Source organism: Serinus canaria, chromosome 5 (assembly GCF_022539315.1).
Source record: "Serinus canaria isolate serCan28SL12 chromosome 5, serCan2020, whole genome shotgun sequence".
In the NCBI taxonomy this organism is placed as follows: domain Eukaryota; kingdom Metazoa; phylum Chordata; class Aves; order Passeriformes; family Fringillidae; genus Serinus; species Serinus canaria.
The window spans coordinates 30983532-31001624 of NC_066319.1; the positions used below are offsets into that span (position 1 = coordinate 30983532).

The window sequence follows — 18093 nt, forward strand, 5'->3', positions numbered from 1 at the left end:
GCATTTGTTACCATGGAAATTAGCTACCAAAAAGTAACATAATGCTACTCCTTCCTCCTCTGCTTCCCTTTTTTTTTTCTTCCAAATGGCATGTAAGGATATAAAACCTTCTGTACAGGATATACTACACCTTACACTCTGACAGCATCCCAGTATTTTTTATCAGGAACAACAGTGAGTCTTTGTTACCTAAGGCAGAGATCAGCCTGGGCCTTACTCCTTTAGGAGACCACAAAATGTTCTGTCTTGGGCCCACTGTCAATAGCCAATGTTCCTATTCAGTTTTCTATACTTTGTCATGCTTGATAAAAATTGGATAAGATAGCTTCCATGAGAAATAATGTGAATAAAGAGGAATAAGTGATAAAGAGGAAAGGGCTAATTATTCAGATTCAGTAAACTTGCTACTTTTTGAGATAAATGTTAATATTAAAGCAAGAAATTATAATGTTCCCTAATGTAATGTCCTCTACTGATCAATGCCTAAGGATAGAAATAAATATCAAACCTGCGAGAAAACCTGAAATTCAGTTACTTAAAGAATTTCTTGTTTATTTTAACCTATGCAATCTTTAAAAAGAAGCCAACAAAACAGATGTAAATCTATAATTTATTGGATGTGCTGGGTTTAGACCACTTGTATTTTATGTTATGAAATATTAGTAATTTCCTGCTTCGAAACCATATATAGAAAACCAATACAAACCTTCTAAAAGACAATATATTTCATCATGTTATTTAGGTAATCATGAAACAAGTATCTAAATTATCAGCTGTTCTGCAATCATGCCTGCTGTTACAGTACCATATTAATAAAATATTCAGTCATGAACAATACAGTATATTCTTTCTTCCTATATTAGCAATAACCATGCAGAGTGTCCTGGAACACCATAAATTGACATTAATTTGATTACAAAAAAATATATGTATACAAAAAACCCCAGGACCTCTCTGTACTGTATACCCATGGAATAAAAACATATTTACACATGCCTCTACATGTCTGTTACAAATACATTCATACAATTATTCACACATTGTATATCTGTACATTTAAATATACACAACAGGCATTTGAAAATATAATCTCAAAATCAGCTTTGGGTAATAGAGATTCTTGAAGTTAAATTCCTGTGATTTTATCAAAATCCACTCCTGATTTACCAAAAGAATATATATAGTATATTCAAAAGAAATGTATCCTATGAAACTCAAATACTCTCAAAGAAAAGATCTAAAATTCCTAGAGAAAATAATATTATGAAATCCTCTGTCGTAAATCTGCAAGTAGTGCAGTAGGAGACCTACCTATTCCTTTTTTTGTAAAGACTTGTCTTTTATTCCTGCCATGCCAGACTGACAAAAATATGATGCTGACACTTTACTTCTTATGATCCAGTTATCAGTACTGAAGTGGAACACAGTTTAGATTAAATATACTGTTTCAATCTATGGTGTCTAAAAAAATGAAAGTACACCTATTTTTCTTCTCTTCAGGCCAGTTGTATAGTATAAATGTTAAAATACACATAATAGATGTGTGTGCCATGATTGCCATATGATAAAAGTACAGAGCTACATTTTATAGTCTGTTATATTGTGCAACTGCTCCTCAAATCTCCTGGATGTGCCCACTATTTGTCTTGTTAATAGGGATGATACAAACATTCCAATTCTATCAAACAATTTTGATAAGCTGCATCTTAACAACAAGAAAACAGCTTAAAAGTTTCCTTGTCTCCGAATACAGAATCCTTTATAAAGCTGGACCTGTTTTTCAGTGCTGCTCGTGAACTAATAATGAGCAGATAATAATATTTTTGCTTGTAAAAATTCCATTATCAGGGTTTGGCTTAGTCAGGTTTCAAAACTTAAAAAAATTCATAGGGGAAAAAAAAAGAAAAAAAAAGCTTGGGTTTTAAATACATTTTAAAACACATTTTTAAGATAATTAAAAAATTTAACAGTACATTTTATCTGTTTCTCTATTGTTTGAAAATGGACTTACAGTAGCTAGGTTACAGGAAACCAAAATATAGGGAAATACAAAACTTTAAATGCTACTTCTCTGCTACACCTTCAGAATAGGATTACTCCAAAATCATTATATATGAATAAAAGAAACACTTTCTTCAATATATTTACCAACAAAATTTGGAATTAGACTTCATCTGGCTTTAGCTGGAATAGGGCAATTTCCTCAGCTGAGGTCAAAGCAGCCCTTGGCAATTACCTTGACAATTTCTCTATTGTACAGGTAACAAGATGTACTTTGAAGCCATCATATCAGAATCTTGTCATTTTGAAAATCAGTGAAAAAGAAATGAATGTGTTAATTGATAAGAAAGAAGAAAAATAGTGCACATGTAGCACACTATATATATAAAGAGGTATATGTAAATAGAGCTGTGCTCCATCAAAGCTGACAGAACAATATCAACTGAGTATAAAAATATATAGAGTATAGTATGAAAATGATGAGGCAATGTTTCTTGCTTTTATAAAATATTCTACCTTTTTCTTTCCTGAATGCTCAATAACCCATATTTTATAATACAGCCCATATTTTCTTATAAGTGCAACTTTTTCAAATCAAGACTTATTTTAATCTTGTGTTTTTGAGTATTAGCAGATATTTCATAAGTAACTCTAAGTTACATAGACTATAGTTTGAATATTAGTTATCACATCTGTCATCAAGAAGCAAAACTATTTTTCTTCTAACAGCAGAGCAGCTGCAATCTGAGGAGATTTTCAGGGCCTTCTTTCAACATATTAAACACATGGTGTAGATTTACCTGATCCACATTTTTTTAATTAACTTACTTTAGACATCTTGCTCTTGGTGTCTCCTGTTAAAAATGCCAAATTGTTGATTTCATTCTGAATCACAAAATTTTGTTCTTCTCTTTTAAAATTCTAAAGAAAAAAAATAAATCATCAGAAGTTTAATTTATCTGCATGTACAACATTTACATTTAAAAATAGAATGAAATGAAAGGAAAAATGCACATTTTATCTTACATGTGATTTACACCACAGGATAAAAACTTCGGCCACCATTCGAAAGAGTTCATCAGAATCCGCATCTGGTTTCTTTAGCCAATTAGCTCTAATTACAAAAATAACAGAAATTTAAAAGGAGGTACTTAAAAGAAGACAGTTTATCATAATAAAAGGTGTGAATTCAAGGTACAGCATTCTTTAAGAATTTTTAATTATTCAGGATTAGGATTTAAGAATCTTAAAACATGCAGGATCTAATTCTCACCCTAAGATCAGGTGAACTGTGTTCCTCCTGATTGTCTGATCATAGATTCCAGTATATTAAGTAATAAATATGAGTTTAATTATTAGGTTTTTTACCTGTTGTTGTCTACATAACGTATCAACATTGGATAGAAGGCATAAAGGTCTCTACAAAGTACAGCAAACTCATCAAGAATGAGTAGCTCAGCTTCTTGGGTGTCATTTTTATTGTCTGCTTTCAGTTGCTCTTCTTCCATCACTATTTTCATAGCTTTTTTCTTCAATTTATCCAGGGTAGGAATAAAGTGAGATCTGAGAAGATCAGGTCTGGCTTTGCTGATGATGGGCTGAGCATAAACTATACGTGAAAATATAGATAATTCCATGATTAATGCATAGCTGGTGTTTTTCATTGTATTAACATGAATGCTGAAGTTCTAGAAACAGTAAACATTATGGGGCTTCAAAAAATTTTACACCATGAAATTAATAATAAAATTATGAATGTAGCTTTATATAAACTGTGTATTGAGGCATTAAAAGATGGCGAATTTGGATTATAAGTATTTTGGTTGAATATAAATTAAACTATCATAGTTTTGGCAAGTCCCATATCTCTAACTAAGAACCTAAGCAAAATAAGAATTGAGACACCAAGTTCTCAGAATACTTTTATTTTGTTCAGGGTTTTTTGTGTCTGAGATGGTTTTTTGTATTGAATGTCAAAAAACCACCAGAAGATAGTGTCCTGGAAGAAGTCCTTTTTCTTCTCTGCTACTTCTTTGCCTTGGGCAAGTTAAAATGAAGAGAATGATGAGTAATTCAAGGTCATAGATCAATTTTGTACAAGTACTGGTATGCAAACTATTCAAATAAAAATGCAAACTACTCAAGCCAAAAATCCTTGCAAGAACAACATGAGTATATTATCACCTTATGTAGATGAACAATCAGTACAAAACTGTAGGAAACACTCTCTACAACTAAGCAGCAAACTTCTTACTAAATTTTAATGGAATCCTTGTTATTATATAAGACTTTCCAGCATTTAAAACACCAAAAAACACAGTACTGATGGGTATTGGTTACTCAAATTTAGCAACCTAAATTATTACCTTTACATAGATTTTCTTGAACTACATTATTGCACATTATATTCTTACACTGTATAATATGAATGATAAAATTTGGATATGGTAAACTTCTTTAGCAGGATAAATACTATATCTCATGTGATATTTTGAAAAAACTTTCAGTTTATTTAATAGCTCACACATTTATTCAGGCAAACCAACTAATTTTGAATTTGGGTTACTCCTGAGATTATTTCACCATTTACACTTTCTTTCCATATTGTCCTGATATTTCATTACCATAATTCAGTCCACTGTAAAACTCAGGAGTCTTGAAAATCAATGGAATTCACAACTCCGAATTAGGCACTAAGGCTCTTATACAGTGCATAGAGAAGATTTTCAAAATCTCTTATGTAGAATAGAAAGCTCTCTGCTTGCAGTGATGCTACAATGCATGCATATAACTAATAATAAAACATAAACATATTTCTCTTATTGCTACTTATATTTTATCTTTCTTTCATGATGGTTGTAGTTATAATTTTTTGTTATTATATCACTGGGCAATAAGGCAAATCTATTAAATATTATTAGTACAATTATCATTCAAAAATGTTTACAGTACCTGCAATTCTTTTCATCCAAGAGGCTTCATCTATTCCCAGATTGTTGTTAATGATTTTCAGAATGTTTCCAAGAACAATACTCAGATGCTCAGATGTTATCATTGTACAGCAAGGCCCAGCACTTTGAGGAACACTCTCAGACCCTCTTTCCCACCAGTAGGATAAATAGTTGCACAGCATGGGTAAGATCACCTCAATTACATGAGGCATTTCAGTATACCTTGCTCCAGACTCTGCTAAATCATTTATTTCCTTTATTAGTCTATCCAGCTGAGGGATCTCTGGACACATTTCTTCTACTGTATCAGGCATACCTAAAACTGCAAGTAAGGGTAGAAAACCAAAATATTAATTTAGCAAAATGAAAGAGATCATCTATGTTTAAACCCTAAATACAAATGGCTCTGATTTTTTTCCTTCACCATCTTTGACAGGCAGAACTACAGTAGCACTTTGGGGTATGCATGGGTATGTCCTTTCATAAATTTTCTCTTACAGATGATGTGTAAATAGCAATAAAGTAAATAATAGCTGCCATAAAGCTATGGCTTTACCCTTAGGTGTCCTGCAATGATCTGGTGAGTTATGTAAAAGTGCAGATGAGAAAGTTTATTTTAATATTGGTTATACTCTGGACATTGTACTCATAGTTATTCATAATTTTTATGCTGGTTTGCCAAAGATTAAATCTACCTTGGGGAAAGGGAAAGAAATAATTCGAAATTATGGGTGGGGTTAAAATGAAACTGTACTTAGTTCACGAACTATCTCCCACCAAAAATGCCAGGAAAGAATTCCAGTTATCATATGCTTGTATTAGAAAATAAAGGATGCTTATTCAGCAATTAACAATCCATTGGAATCTAGTGAGAGCCACTCAAGCAAAATTCTTCCACTATTTCTGGATATGGTAATGATTATAACACTGCTCCATAACTGCTTTTGTATGGAAAAAACCTCATGAAGCATATGAAATCAATCTACCCCTATTTATTTTTCTTGTTTGTTTTTTAAAGGTACAAAGAATTTGGCAGTTGGTGACTCTTTCATGGATCAGTGAGGAAAATACTGAAATATTTTACGATACGAGTCCATCGAGAGTAATTTGGGAGAGAAGCAAGCAAAGAAATTTAATGTAGAAGGACTGATGTCAATAGAAGCAGAGAATGGGTAAGGCCCATTGTGGGGTTCTGTGTGTAGATGGGGAATGAGATGCTGGAAAGCAGTGTCATGGAAAGGAACCTTGGACCCTGTTGGACAGCAAGTTTATTCTGAGTCAGCAGTGCCCTGTCAGCCAGGACGGCCATCCTGTGTCCTGGGGTGCATCAGGCACAGCATTGCCAGCTGGGCAAGGGAGGGGATTGTCCCCTCTGCTCTGGGGTGGCCTCACCTGGAGATGAGGCCTTACTTACTGTGCTCTCTTTTGGGCATCAGAATATTAAAAAAGCATCAAGCTTTATAGGGTACCTAAAGGAGAGGCCACAGGGATAGGGAAGGGGAAGCCTCATGAGGAGCTTTGTCTAGTCACTCGGGAAGTGGTCACAGCACCAGCCTGACAGAGCTCAAGAAGCATTTGGATAACATTCTCAGGCCCATGGTGTGATTGCTGGGGAGTCCTGTGCAGGGCCAGGAGTTGGACTCAATGATCCTTTTGAGTCCCTTCCAGCTCAGGTAATTCTATGATTCTGCAATCTGGTCCTGGTCAAGCAAGGATATTCCTAGAGCTCATAGTACAGGTTTGTGTCCAGATGGTTCTTGAATGTCTCTTATGATGGAGACTCCACAAGTTCTCTGAGCAATCTGGTCTAATTCACAGTCACCCACACAGGAAAGTTTTCCCTAATTTTAGGTGAAACTTCCTGTGTGAATTTCTGCCTGTTGCCTGTTTTCTTATTGCTAGGCACCATGGAGGAGAACCTGGCTCCATCTTCTTGACACCCACCCTTTAATATTTTGTACACATTGATGAGGTCCCCTCTCAGCCATCTCTTCATGAGACTGAACAGGCTGAGCTCTCTCAGTCTTTTCTTGTAAGAGGGATGCTCCAGTCCCCTTGTCATCTCTGTTGCCCTTCACTGGATCAACTCCAGTCCATGTCTCTCTTGTCCTGAGGAGCCCAGAACTGGACACAGCATTCACCAGGACTGAGCAGAGCGTCAGGATCACCTCCCTTGACCTGCTGGCCGTCCTCTTCCTAATACAGGTCACAGTGGCCTTCTTGGCCACAAGGACACACTGCTGGCTCAGGGACAGTTTGTTGTCCACCAGCACCCCCAGATCTTTCTGCTCAAAGCTGCTTTCCAGCAGGTCAGCTCCCAGCCTGGACTGGTCCATGGGGTTATTCTTCCCCAGGTGCAAGACCCTGCCTTTGCTGAATTTCAGGCTGTTCTTCTCTGCCCATCTGTTCAACTTATCATGGTCCCTTTTTCATCAAGATTACATGGAATGAATCATATTCTGCTGGGAGTTCCCTGTACCAAACTGCTTTGGATCACTGGTTAGATAACAAAACCATAGAAATTATTTTCTTGTTCACTTAAATCAGATATTATACCTCTTGTATTTTGCTACATGAACATAACTGTATTTTGCCAAAAATTTTTGTAATGTAGATATGTACATCTTCAATTAAGCTTAAAATATTACAGTATGCATCTTTAGAAAAGCATTCAAACATCATGTTCAGAACATTGTTGGCACAGTCTCAACAAAGCAGAGCAAGGCTTAAATGGCAAGCAATGAAACATCAATAGCAGGACATCTCTGCTGAGGCATACATTCAGGGCTTTTTCATTTTGCTACTTCTATTATTTAGTTGGAGTGGAGTGAGCAGGTTTTTGGTTTTGGTTTTTTGGGGTTTTTTTTGGGGGGTTTTTTTGTGTTTTTTTTGTTTTGTTTTGTTTGTTTGTTTTTTGTTTTTTTTTTTTTTTTTTTTGCGAGGATCAGTACTTACTTGCTCTTTCTCTTGCACTTTTTGTGTTGAAAACAGACAGTGGATTGTAGTGGTTGAGGGAAGGCTCAAGGAATGCTACTGGAATGGCTGCTGCAAGAGATGCTAAACACTCACCCAGCGCGGGACGCTGCCTGTATATGAGAGACACTAAAAGTCATCTGAGAGGAAAAGTGTTTCACCAGGCTTTCAGTGTCTAGCATGCATGATAAAAAGAAGTATTAGTATTTATAGCTGATTTTTAAAATCTTTTTTAAACATCAGAAACTATCTGAAAACTTAGAAAAAATTGATTTATCACATGAAAAGAACTACTGGAGATCACAGCGGTGTGAGAAAAGCAGTTTTAAAAACCCCACCTCCACCAATGTTCTGGTTCTGATCAGGACAGGATTAATTTTTTAGCATGGACAGGACCCAGAGGTTATTCTATGCCACCTCATGTCATTGCCAGTGACAAGGTTCCTTAGGGGTCAGACATTGTCAGGGGTCCTGTGTGATGGCAAGCAATTGCATGTGAATTCTTTGCCTCTTTCTTGTACACCATTGTTAGGACTGTTGCTCTTACTGTTCATTGCCTTATTTTGTTGTTTTTTCCAGTAAATTGCTCTTATCTCAACCCATGAGATTTACCTTCAATTCTTCCCTCCATCCACCACAGGGATAGGGGAGGAAGGACTGAGCAAGTAGCACATGGTTTGGAGTGTTTCTGTGGGAAATACTTAGGGAATACCCTTATCTGGCACTCAACATAGGGCAGGAAAGGGTGAGATAACAGCATATCTGACCAGAGTGGGTAGGAAGCAAAAGTGATCTAAGCATTTATTGTATTAGGTCCAGAGCCACTGGTCACAATATTGCTTGGTCTGTTCACATGGTTGTGGTACCTAATCCTGTATCCATTCTCATAAATGCAATATGTGCTCCTCATGGTGATATTTTTCAGAGCAGGGAGAGGGATGAGGATTGCTTTGTTGCTGCACTGTGTAATATCAGCTTATGACATGATAACAAGGACAATGAAGGTAATTTGGGATGCGTATTCAGTGCTGCTCTTCTGCCCTTACCTTAGGCACTATCTTAGGGAGTCCATTAAAAATTGTGCCCAGCCTGTGGGAAGAAGAGGGTGGATAATTTTCCCCAGCTTTTCACCCCCTTTTCCCCCTTCAGGCCTGTTACCAGTGCTTTTGAGGATTTCTAACTTCTCCTGCATGTTGAGGAAAGCATGCTCTTATTGCTTGGTCTTGCTTTGGTCAGCACCATGGAGTTATAAAAGAGATTTTAGGAGAGTATTACAGAGAGCTGCCCCAAGGGTGGATAGTCACAAGGGGTATGGAAGGTGGAAGAAAAGGGACCAGCCTTTGAAGGATGATTCTGCTCCAATGGTTTTTAAGTTTACCCCAGAGCAACTACAGTGCTTGATAAAGTGGTAGAATATTTGAAGGAAAACTGCTGTGGCAGTTTCGGGGAGCTGCAAAGTTATGCAACATGCTGGGTTTTAGCTACTATTTTTGGACACTACTTGGTACTAGACAGCACCCTCAGGGGGAGGAGAAGGAGGTAAGCAATGCATTGGGGCCACTCAAACTGCAGCTGAACCAGAGGAACAACCTGTGCCAGTAGCATCATCCCCTACAGAGAAGAAAAAATACAGGACAGACAAAATCAGTTTTCTTAGTGACGGAGGAAGAGGAAGTAGGGCCCTCACAAGGAGGAAGACTCAGGGTGAGAGATAATCCCCTGATCACTATCTTTGGGTGAGCTGTGTGAATAGATTTCATCCACCAGTCAGGTGAGCCCCTCTTGACCTGACTGTTCCAATGCTGGGATGTTGTGACCCATGATATGAAATTGCATGGTAGTGAAGGTGAGCATCTGGGATCTGGGATCCCTGTCCTGGGATGTGGGCATTGCAAAAGGGATTAGGAAAAGGGCAGAAACTCTCAGCCCCTGGAGGCAAATCCTGGCAAGTGTGAGGGAAAGGTATCTTTTCAAGGGTCATCTATTAGTGCACCAAGACAAGTGAAACACCATGGAGAGAGGTGTCCAGTGAGTAGAGCATTAGGGCTCAAAGTAATCTAGAACTACAGCATTTTGCATCCAGTTCTCAACATTTGTGAATCATGGAGGCTTTTAGAAAAGAAATGTTCATAGAAAAATCAGAAACAACTCCAACATCCTAAAAAAGCCAAACAGTCTTTGTACAAAGGATAAAACATTTGACAAAGGAAGTTTGTCTTAACAGACCAGCAGCAGCAATTGAATTAAGACTTAGTCCTGAGCCCCTGCAGCCAGCAGAACTATTTCAGCCATAAAAAGAGATATTTGTCTATGAAAAGTGCACTATGACTCATTCTGCAATGAAAGGTAAAACTTCTTAACGTCCCTGCCAAAATTCACTAGGAGAAAATCGTGCAATTTGATCCTGAAACTGAACATTGCTTAATTTAAATAACTGTTCAAGTCAGCTCAATCACTCACTTCTAAGTTTTCTGAAACATTGAGCATTGTGTTCGAAATCCTACTTCCCACCTAGACACTGATGTCTGCCTAAAACTGTAATTTAGAAGTCTGAGACTAGTGAAAAACAAACTAAATGAAATCCACAACTGAAAACCTCTCACACAGCCTTAGGAGAATAATTAGTTTCCCTGGATATATCAAATCCAATCACTTTTCCATTCTAAGAAGACAATTGCTGCAGGCAAAGGTAATGCTGCTAGCTTCAGTAGGTTTAAGGAAACTGTCCAGTGCTTACAGATTTTGCCAGTCAAGTGGAAGCTTGTGCTCTGAGCTTTTCTTATTGAAAGGCAGCTCAAACACAATCATGTTTCATTTCCTGTGAGGAGACCCTGATTGCTAGTTAGATAAGGGGTAAGGCACTTCTTATTTTTCCTATCAGATCCATGTAAAGGAGTATTTAGGATTTTGAAGCCCAGAAAGAGAAGAAAAGAGTATAGCTTTGGGATTAGAGATGGATGCATGAATGCCAGAATTAGAACATACAGCTTGTGCACACATGTGCATGCATGCAGAGTGGGAAGAGAGATCTGTCCACCAGACACCTCTTGCATTTTGTATGAAAGAATTCTGAATAAACTCTGGAAGGAAGGAATTGGAAACCAGCATTCCTTATACTAGGTGAAGCCTCTCCTAACCAAACTACTGACTTGAATTTCTTCCAGTTACTCCCTGTGGATCATAAGCTTTTCATAAGAAAGGCAGCAAAAATCGCCTAACATAAAATTTTCACAAGTATTAGGATGGGTGTCCTGTGATACACAAGCAAGGAGGGTTCTATTTTCTGAGCTAACAAATATGAATTTGATCTCCTTCTATTGGAAGAAAGAGCTTGAAACATAGCAGAACAACTAGATTCTTGAAGGAATTGTAGACCTTGGTCATTTTTAAATACAAGTAACTGGTGGTTTTCTTTGTAGAGTTAATGGTTGTCAGAATACTCTACATACCTCAGGATTTTATGCTCAGGACAACTCTTTTGAGAACCCTTTATAGACTTAGGTGTGAAACAGATGCTTTCTACTTAGTCCTCAGCCTACTTATCACAGCAATATGTGGCAGAAAAACTTTGAGAACCTAATGGCAACTCGAAGAAAAATTTAGCTTCTCCTATGGGAAAAATAGACTGTGCAGATACACTGCCATATGTAGAATAAGTTATTTACTCCTATTGAGGGTTTTTTCCCTTTGGAATTGAATGCTGAAGTATAGCAACTATTTTCAAGGGAAAGTATATTTTAAACATCTCTCACTCTTTGAAACTCACCTTTCATCCAAACTGCTTTATTACCTAAGCAACAGACTCCTAATGAAAAGAAAATTTTGCATGCTGAGTTTTACACTTAATACCTTTCAACATAGATGTTCTTTCCAGTCCCAAGGGAATAGAGGCTACAAAGGATTCTGTAACATGAAACTTGTACATCACCCACTAGAGGAAAATGAAAATGCATTATCAGTATTTATTCAGCTAAGGATTACTTTTCAAATATCAAACATCTGTTTTATGCAATATCTTAAACAGTATCTAAAACTTTTAGCACATATATCACTGGACATTTTGAGTGTCCATACTCCACATGGTACTTACCTTCAATGTCTCTAATTCCTGGTCTATCATCTATATTCATTCCAAAGCCGACTACATCATTAGATATTCCAAGAGGACAGCAGACTTATTAATAGATATTCCAGGTTATCACACTTGCAGAGGACAATTTTAAGCTAAACAACATCATTCTGTGTGTGTGTCTAACCGTTAAGTACATGATCTAAAGGTTCACCATATTTTTAAAGAAATTATTTTCATGGATATCCATCTTTTAATTATGATCTAAATATATCAAAAATTTTGGAACATAATTACAGACATTAAAAATTAATATAAACATTCAGCATATTGCTGAATCTCAGAGTAATTTCAGTATTTTTAAACTAACTGATGCTAACAGCAGGGAAAATTTAAATTCAAAGACCTGCAGTGGTTTTCCCATGTAAGTGAAAATCCACAGGGAACTTATAGTGAGTTGTCTCCTTTTGTGTGGAAGACTAGTCTCATACACACATTTAGAGAGCACTTAAAGGGATATTATAGTTTCCCTGTCACTGTTTTAAGAAATATTGTACATAATTAAGCCTATTGAGTATTATTTTTGAACATGTACTAGAAATAAGGTACTATGTTGCTAATTTCAGAATTAATTCTGGAAATGTACGTGTTACTGAGAACAGAAATTCATGCTCTGAATCCATGCAGTCATTACTAAAAATCATTTGTAGCATTTTAACACAATAAAATTCAACATTAAAATAAAATACTTACAAAGTAAATCTATTCCAAAGTGATATTGTGAAATATGTTCAAAAATTGATGTTAAGATTGGTAACAATGCTACTGTAGTATAATTGATATTCTGTGAAACACCCTTGATTTGTGTTCTTGAATGAGTAAATTTTCCCAGTTTAAGATTTTCAGAAGTTTTTTCCAAGTCTTCAGCTGCATTTTCAAAAAAGGCCCGCAGTCCTGCTTTAACAAGCTCAGATCCTGATTTCATAACAGTTCTGAAAAAAAATAAGGGAAAAAATATCAAATTTCTCTTGATATTTAGTAGTTGTATGGAGATACATGTACAGGTTAGTTACATTCTGGGGGTCATTGAAGACACCCACCTGTATCAGGGGACTTCACATTAGGAAAGAGCACAGACATTTAAATAGCAGTATAAGCAACAATTTCCTTTGAGTATTCAATAAAAATAAAAAACAACAGAGACCCTGATTCCACAGTCTTGCCTTTCCAGATTTTTGTGATCTGCTTTTAAATATGATAATGCCTTCTCAGTAAATGTCAAAAGTCATGAGCAAGCTTCTCTATAAAATATGCTCAAACCCCCCAAACTCTAATCCCTATAGTTTTATGGGAGCCACAGTAACTAGGTGTGTAAGTCAGGAAACTTCAAAAACCCTAAATCTAGAAACTGCAAATGTAATGCCAGAATCACAGTCCCATTCATTGACTTCCTGCATGCTTCTCTGACACTTTTCTGAAGATGCCAGTGCTGTTCACAACAAGTTCACAATAAGTTCATTATCAGGCTGCTTTGTAATTTAACCAGGTCAGAAAACAGCTCAAATTCAAAAAACCATTCTTGCCTCTGTTTTAATCTACACAATCACTTCAATGATAAGCAGTAAAAGTTAGCAAATATAACTATGCCTACATATTAATGTACTCTGCATACTTCTAATGACAAATTTTACACTACACACTAAACTTTCTTAATATCTGCAGGTATCAGTACTTTCAGTTCCAATGGTCATGTCGTTTATATCTCCCCATAAAGTCTTCAAATGACCTTGGAAATCTTGACAAGTGTTTTCAATGGCTGAATGACAGATATTGAGCAGAAAAATGTACTTGAAACACTTCAGACAAAATTTACTACTGCAGAGGGCGATATCTGAATTGTTGATGCTCTTAAGATCATTGATTACAAATAAAAATAAAAAAATACAGAACCAATCCAGATGTTTCTGAAAAGCTCTGTGAAACCCTGGTAGTTTGCAGCTGGTACAAAAGTGTCAAACTTACCGTGTGTCAAGAGACTGAGCTAAGATGTGCAGGCAGTTCACCATTGTAGCAGAATCACTTCCTGGTTAGAAAGAGATACTATGAGAGCACAAAAGCATGGGAAACATGGCACCACTTAATAATCCAGAATGGCCTTACTGATGATGCACAGTTTAAACAAGACATTACATAAGTCTCCCAACTTAGGTCACTGGGCAGGGAGTTAAGTCTGGTGCTAGAAATAACTTTTAATTTTTTTAAGTCAATTTCCATATAAGAACTAAACAGAATAATTAATGTCTACTCGGGGCACATTTTTACCACCTAACCTCACAGCATTCTGAACTCTGTATCTTGTAGCACTTACATTTCTTTAAATTTTTTTTTCCAATATCTTTGCAGGAAGTGTATTATTTTTCCTTACATCCCCTTTTATCTATTGAGAAATTAGTCTATTGGATTCAATGGTTGGATGAGAAAAATCAAAATAATTAGTATAAGATTACTTTTGAAAAGCTAAAAGTAACTGAAAAGCTTTTTTTTTTTGATATTTTTTCATGAAGTCTGGAGATATGAAAATGTGCTGTTTCTTCCTGTCTGGAGATATGAAAATGTGCTGTTTCTTCCTGTATATTTTATTAAGTGCTAGCTTCAGAGCCATGTTCCATGCCCTTACTGATTTCACTAGAAGCTTATGGAGCATTTAATAGAATTCTGGCTATAGTTGTGAAAATCTTCAGGTAAGAGAAACAATAGTTATGTACTCTTTAGATTTTTATCAAGCTCTTTCTTAACTACTTACCAAAAAGTGAGATCCTATGTCTAACAAGAGCAGCTAGTTTGCAGAACAGGCTAAAGTAGAAAAGAACAGAGAGAGCAAAACAAGACAAAGATGAAAGACTTATTTAGAATAGGAGGTAAAGAATAGTAGGAATATGAAAAGGAAAACACAACATAGTTCCTGGAAAGTGTACTTTGAGTGATACATGATGATTAACAGTCAACTGCATTAAGCAGAGTAACATTTTAAAGCTCCTGAGATCTTTCATTTTCTCTACTTCGCCACTTCAGAGGTGCCTTGAAATCTAAAACTTAATTTTGACAGTGGTTTTCAACAAATGCCTACTATATGGCTGAGTCATTCTTTATGGCTATTATTTCTGAATAAGAAATATTTTTTTGTAGGGACAAGAAAAAATGAGAAACATTTTAGTGTTTTACTTGGCATTCTGCAGGAAATGAACTCTAAAAATCTTCATACTATTTAAATAATTTGCAAGGATGTCCTTTGTAAATAAATAAATAAGCCTGGGTTTAACCTCTGATGATGATAATAGGAATCCTAAATATATACACACTAGAAGAACTTCTGGCAAGTATATCAGATACTTGCATATCTAACCTACCTGTCAAAATAGTAGGATAATTAAGAGAATATGGTATCAACACCCTGAAGATTAAAGGAGTTACTTCAAAAAAGACAGCTGGCAGACTTACATATCATTTGGGCCATACTTTAGGATAGAATTAGGGCATAAGAAAATGATGCATATACCTTAGGACTTGGTATGGTCTCATACTAACTACAGATTTTTTTTGTTATCTTGACAATGGTAGGGAGATACTATACTTCCTATAAGATGAAAATGGCAGATAGTCACTTCTCTCACTGAAGGGTGCACAAAAAATTATATTTCTGCAGTTGTGCTAGCAGGTGCTTGTGCTAGACATCTAACTTCTTCTGCCTTTGTAAAGCCACTTCTATAGCCCTAGAACACATCCTCCTACCTTCACTGAGACCTGACTGACTTTAGAGAATTAACAGGAGTACTCAGAGAGGAAGCATGAAACTGAAATGAAATGAAGAGACACTTCCATCCTCCTGAGCCTGAGTTGTCTTTCCCAGTTACTGGAGGACTGTTTTGCAGGTTTGTAAATATCTGAGAGCTGAGTAAAGCAGAATCTTGGGGACTTAGCACTCTTACACACAACTGCTCCATAAGGACTGCCTCACACAAAAGATGGAAACAGAGAGTAATAATAATTTAGAGAAATGCAAAAATGTGTGGAGAGATAAACTGAAGATTGGAATCTAGGAAGCTGAGTCCTAGGCCTGATCTTATGTAATAACACATAACATTTACTTTCAAATTTTATAGCTACTTTCCACTGGAAAAAACAGTAAACTCTGGTCAACACAGTGAAGGAAAGTTAAAGAAATCTGAGAAACCGACAGCTAAACTAAGAAAGCACAAGAGTAAAACAGTCTGAAATACTGCGGCACAAAATTTCCAGAAGAAAGTAACTGGCAGCATACCACAAGGGAAAGGAAAAAAAACCTGGCAAATTATTAAAGTCATAGCTAAAACACAATTAAATATTATTCAATATTATTTTCAAATTTTAATCACAGGAAAGAGAAATTCTTATTTTCATTAAGGCAGCACATTCTAAATTAAAAGGCATTTATTTCTAACAGAATTTTCTTGAATAACTTTGTGTCAAATGGTTGATTCCATCCAAACAGTAAAGACGTGCAAAAATTATGAAATTCCAGTAATTCCAGTAATTCCAGTAACTTGTACAGGAGGAAAGTAATTTTGTGTAGAATCCACATTTCCCCCTAAAAAGCTGCCTCATGGTATTTTAAACATTTTTTAGCAGCTGAAAATTTAAAAAAGTGTGAGACCATTTAAATGAACCAGCAGTGGAAAGAGTTTTAACCAGAAACTGCCACCCACAATGAAACAGAACCCCACAGAAAAGAAACTAAGTAATTCAACTGCTCACAGAATAGTTTATTAGTATTTTGATGTTATCATTTACAATTACATATTGTAAAATAAATACTTATTATATATATATACTTAACTCTTTAATTGTGATATATACATATAAAACAAGGAATACAAAGATGAGGAATTTTATTCACTCACAGCCATTCTCATGTAGAATAAAATATTCACTTTTCAGGTAAGGAAAATAAGCTTTTGAACTATCTGTCTTTCTCTACAATCTAAGAAGAGACCTTTGGTTATCTGAATAAAACCCTACTATGGATAACTTTGTTTTTTACTTACCTTGCTACCATTTCCTTTTCCTTATTTGATGCATATCCACTGCTACTGAGGATTTTTGATGGAGAAGACAGGAAGTAGAGGCAGTGATTTGTAAAGTATTGATCAACCAATGGTAAAAGAACCTAAGAAATATAGACACGAAATCTATTTTTTACAGAGCACAAAGGTAAATGTAATAGCAATGCTTTGATTGGTCAAAGTTCATAAAAAGAATTTTAGCTCTTTGACAACTGTATTTTTTTATTTCAAACACAAACTCATGTAAATTAAAAATTGGAGTCTTAAAACTTTATTCAAAATTACATAAATAATAAACAGACTTCCACAGAGATATCTGGTTTGGATCTAGTACTGCATAGGAGTATTTCTTTCTTCTAATTAGTTGATATGCACTTCAGTGATATCTTGTGGTGAAAAAATCAGATTAAATTTATATATTCAGCAAGAGTATTTAATATCATGTAATGAATAATCTGCCTTTTAAATTTTATGTTACTTCTCAAACAGAAAGAGATATGTTGAAGTATTTTGAAATATTTGAAACCAACAAATAAACTGAGACATTTTTGAGGACATTTCAAAATATTTGATAACACTTTGATTATTTATCATAAAAAAAGGAAAATAAACATTTCCATTATGTGATAAGCAGTCTAAAATTATAAATTTATATATTCTGCATAGTGGAACATATATAAACATGAAGTAATCACTCACTTTAGCAAAGAATTTTATTTCCTGGTCATGTGGAGATTTTTCAGTTTTTCCGCTGGTTACAATGGCTTCTGCAAGGATACAACCAAGGCAGACACAAATAAGAAGCTGTCTAACAATAAATAACACAATAGATCTTTCAGATAGACTTGAAAAATTAGTTTTATTCAAAAATAAAAGACCAGAAACTGTTTATCTAGTTATAAATGTTCAATAATTTAATCTGAAAATTAAAATACATTATTCAAGTTTCTTAAACGCAATAAAAATAGTGATCACTAAAAATGTGAACCTATAAACCGAA

The 18093-nt window shown here is 35.4% G+C and overlaps 1 protein-coding gene across 1 annotated transcript in view; it reads right to left on the minus strand.

The window, feature by feature from the left end:
- RYR3 (ryanodine receptor 3) overlaps window positions 1-18093 on the minus strand; it is a 192448-nt gene that overhangs the window by 41915 nt on the left and 132440 nt on the right. The window contains 11 exon segments of the mRNA XM_050974944.1: window positions 2830-2922; window positions 3028-3115; window positions 3370-3610; window positions 4954-5274; window positions 7908-8038; window positions 11775-11856; window positions 12748-12986; window positions 14017-14077; window positions 14798-14847; window positions 17076-17197; window positions 17793-17860. Coding sequence (XP_050830901.1) covers window positions 2830-2922; window positions 3028-3115; window positions 3370-3610; window positions 4954-5274; window positions 7908-8038; window positions 11775-11856; window positions 12748-12986; window positions 14017-14077; window positions 14798-14847; window positions 17076-17197; window positions 17793-17860 — 1496 coding nt within the window.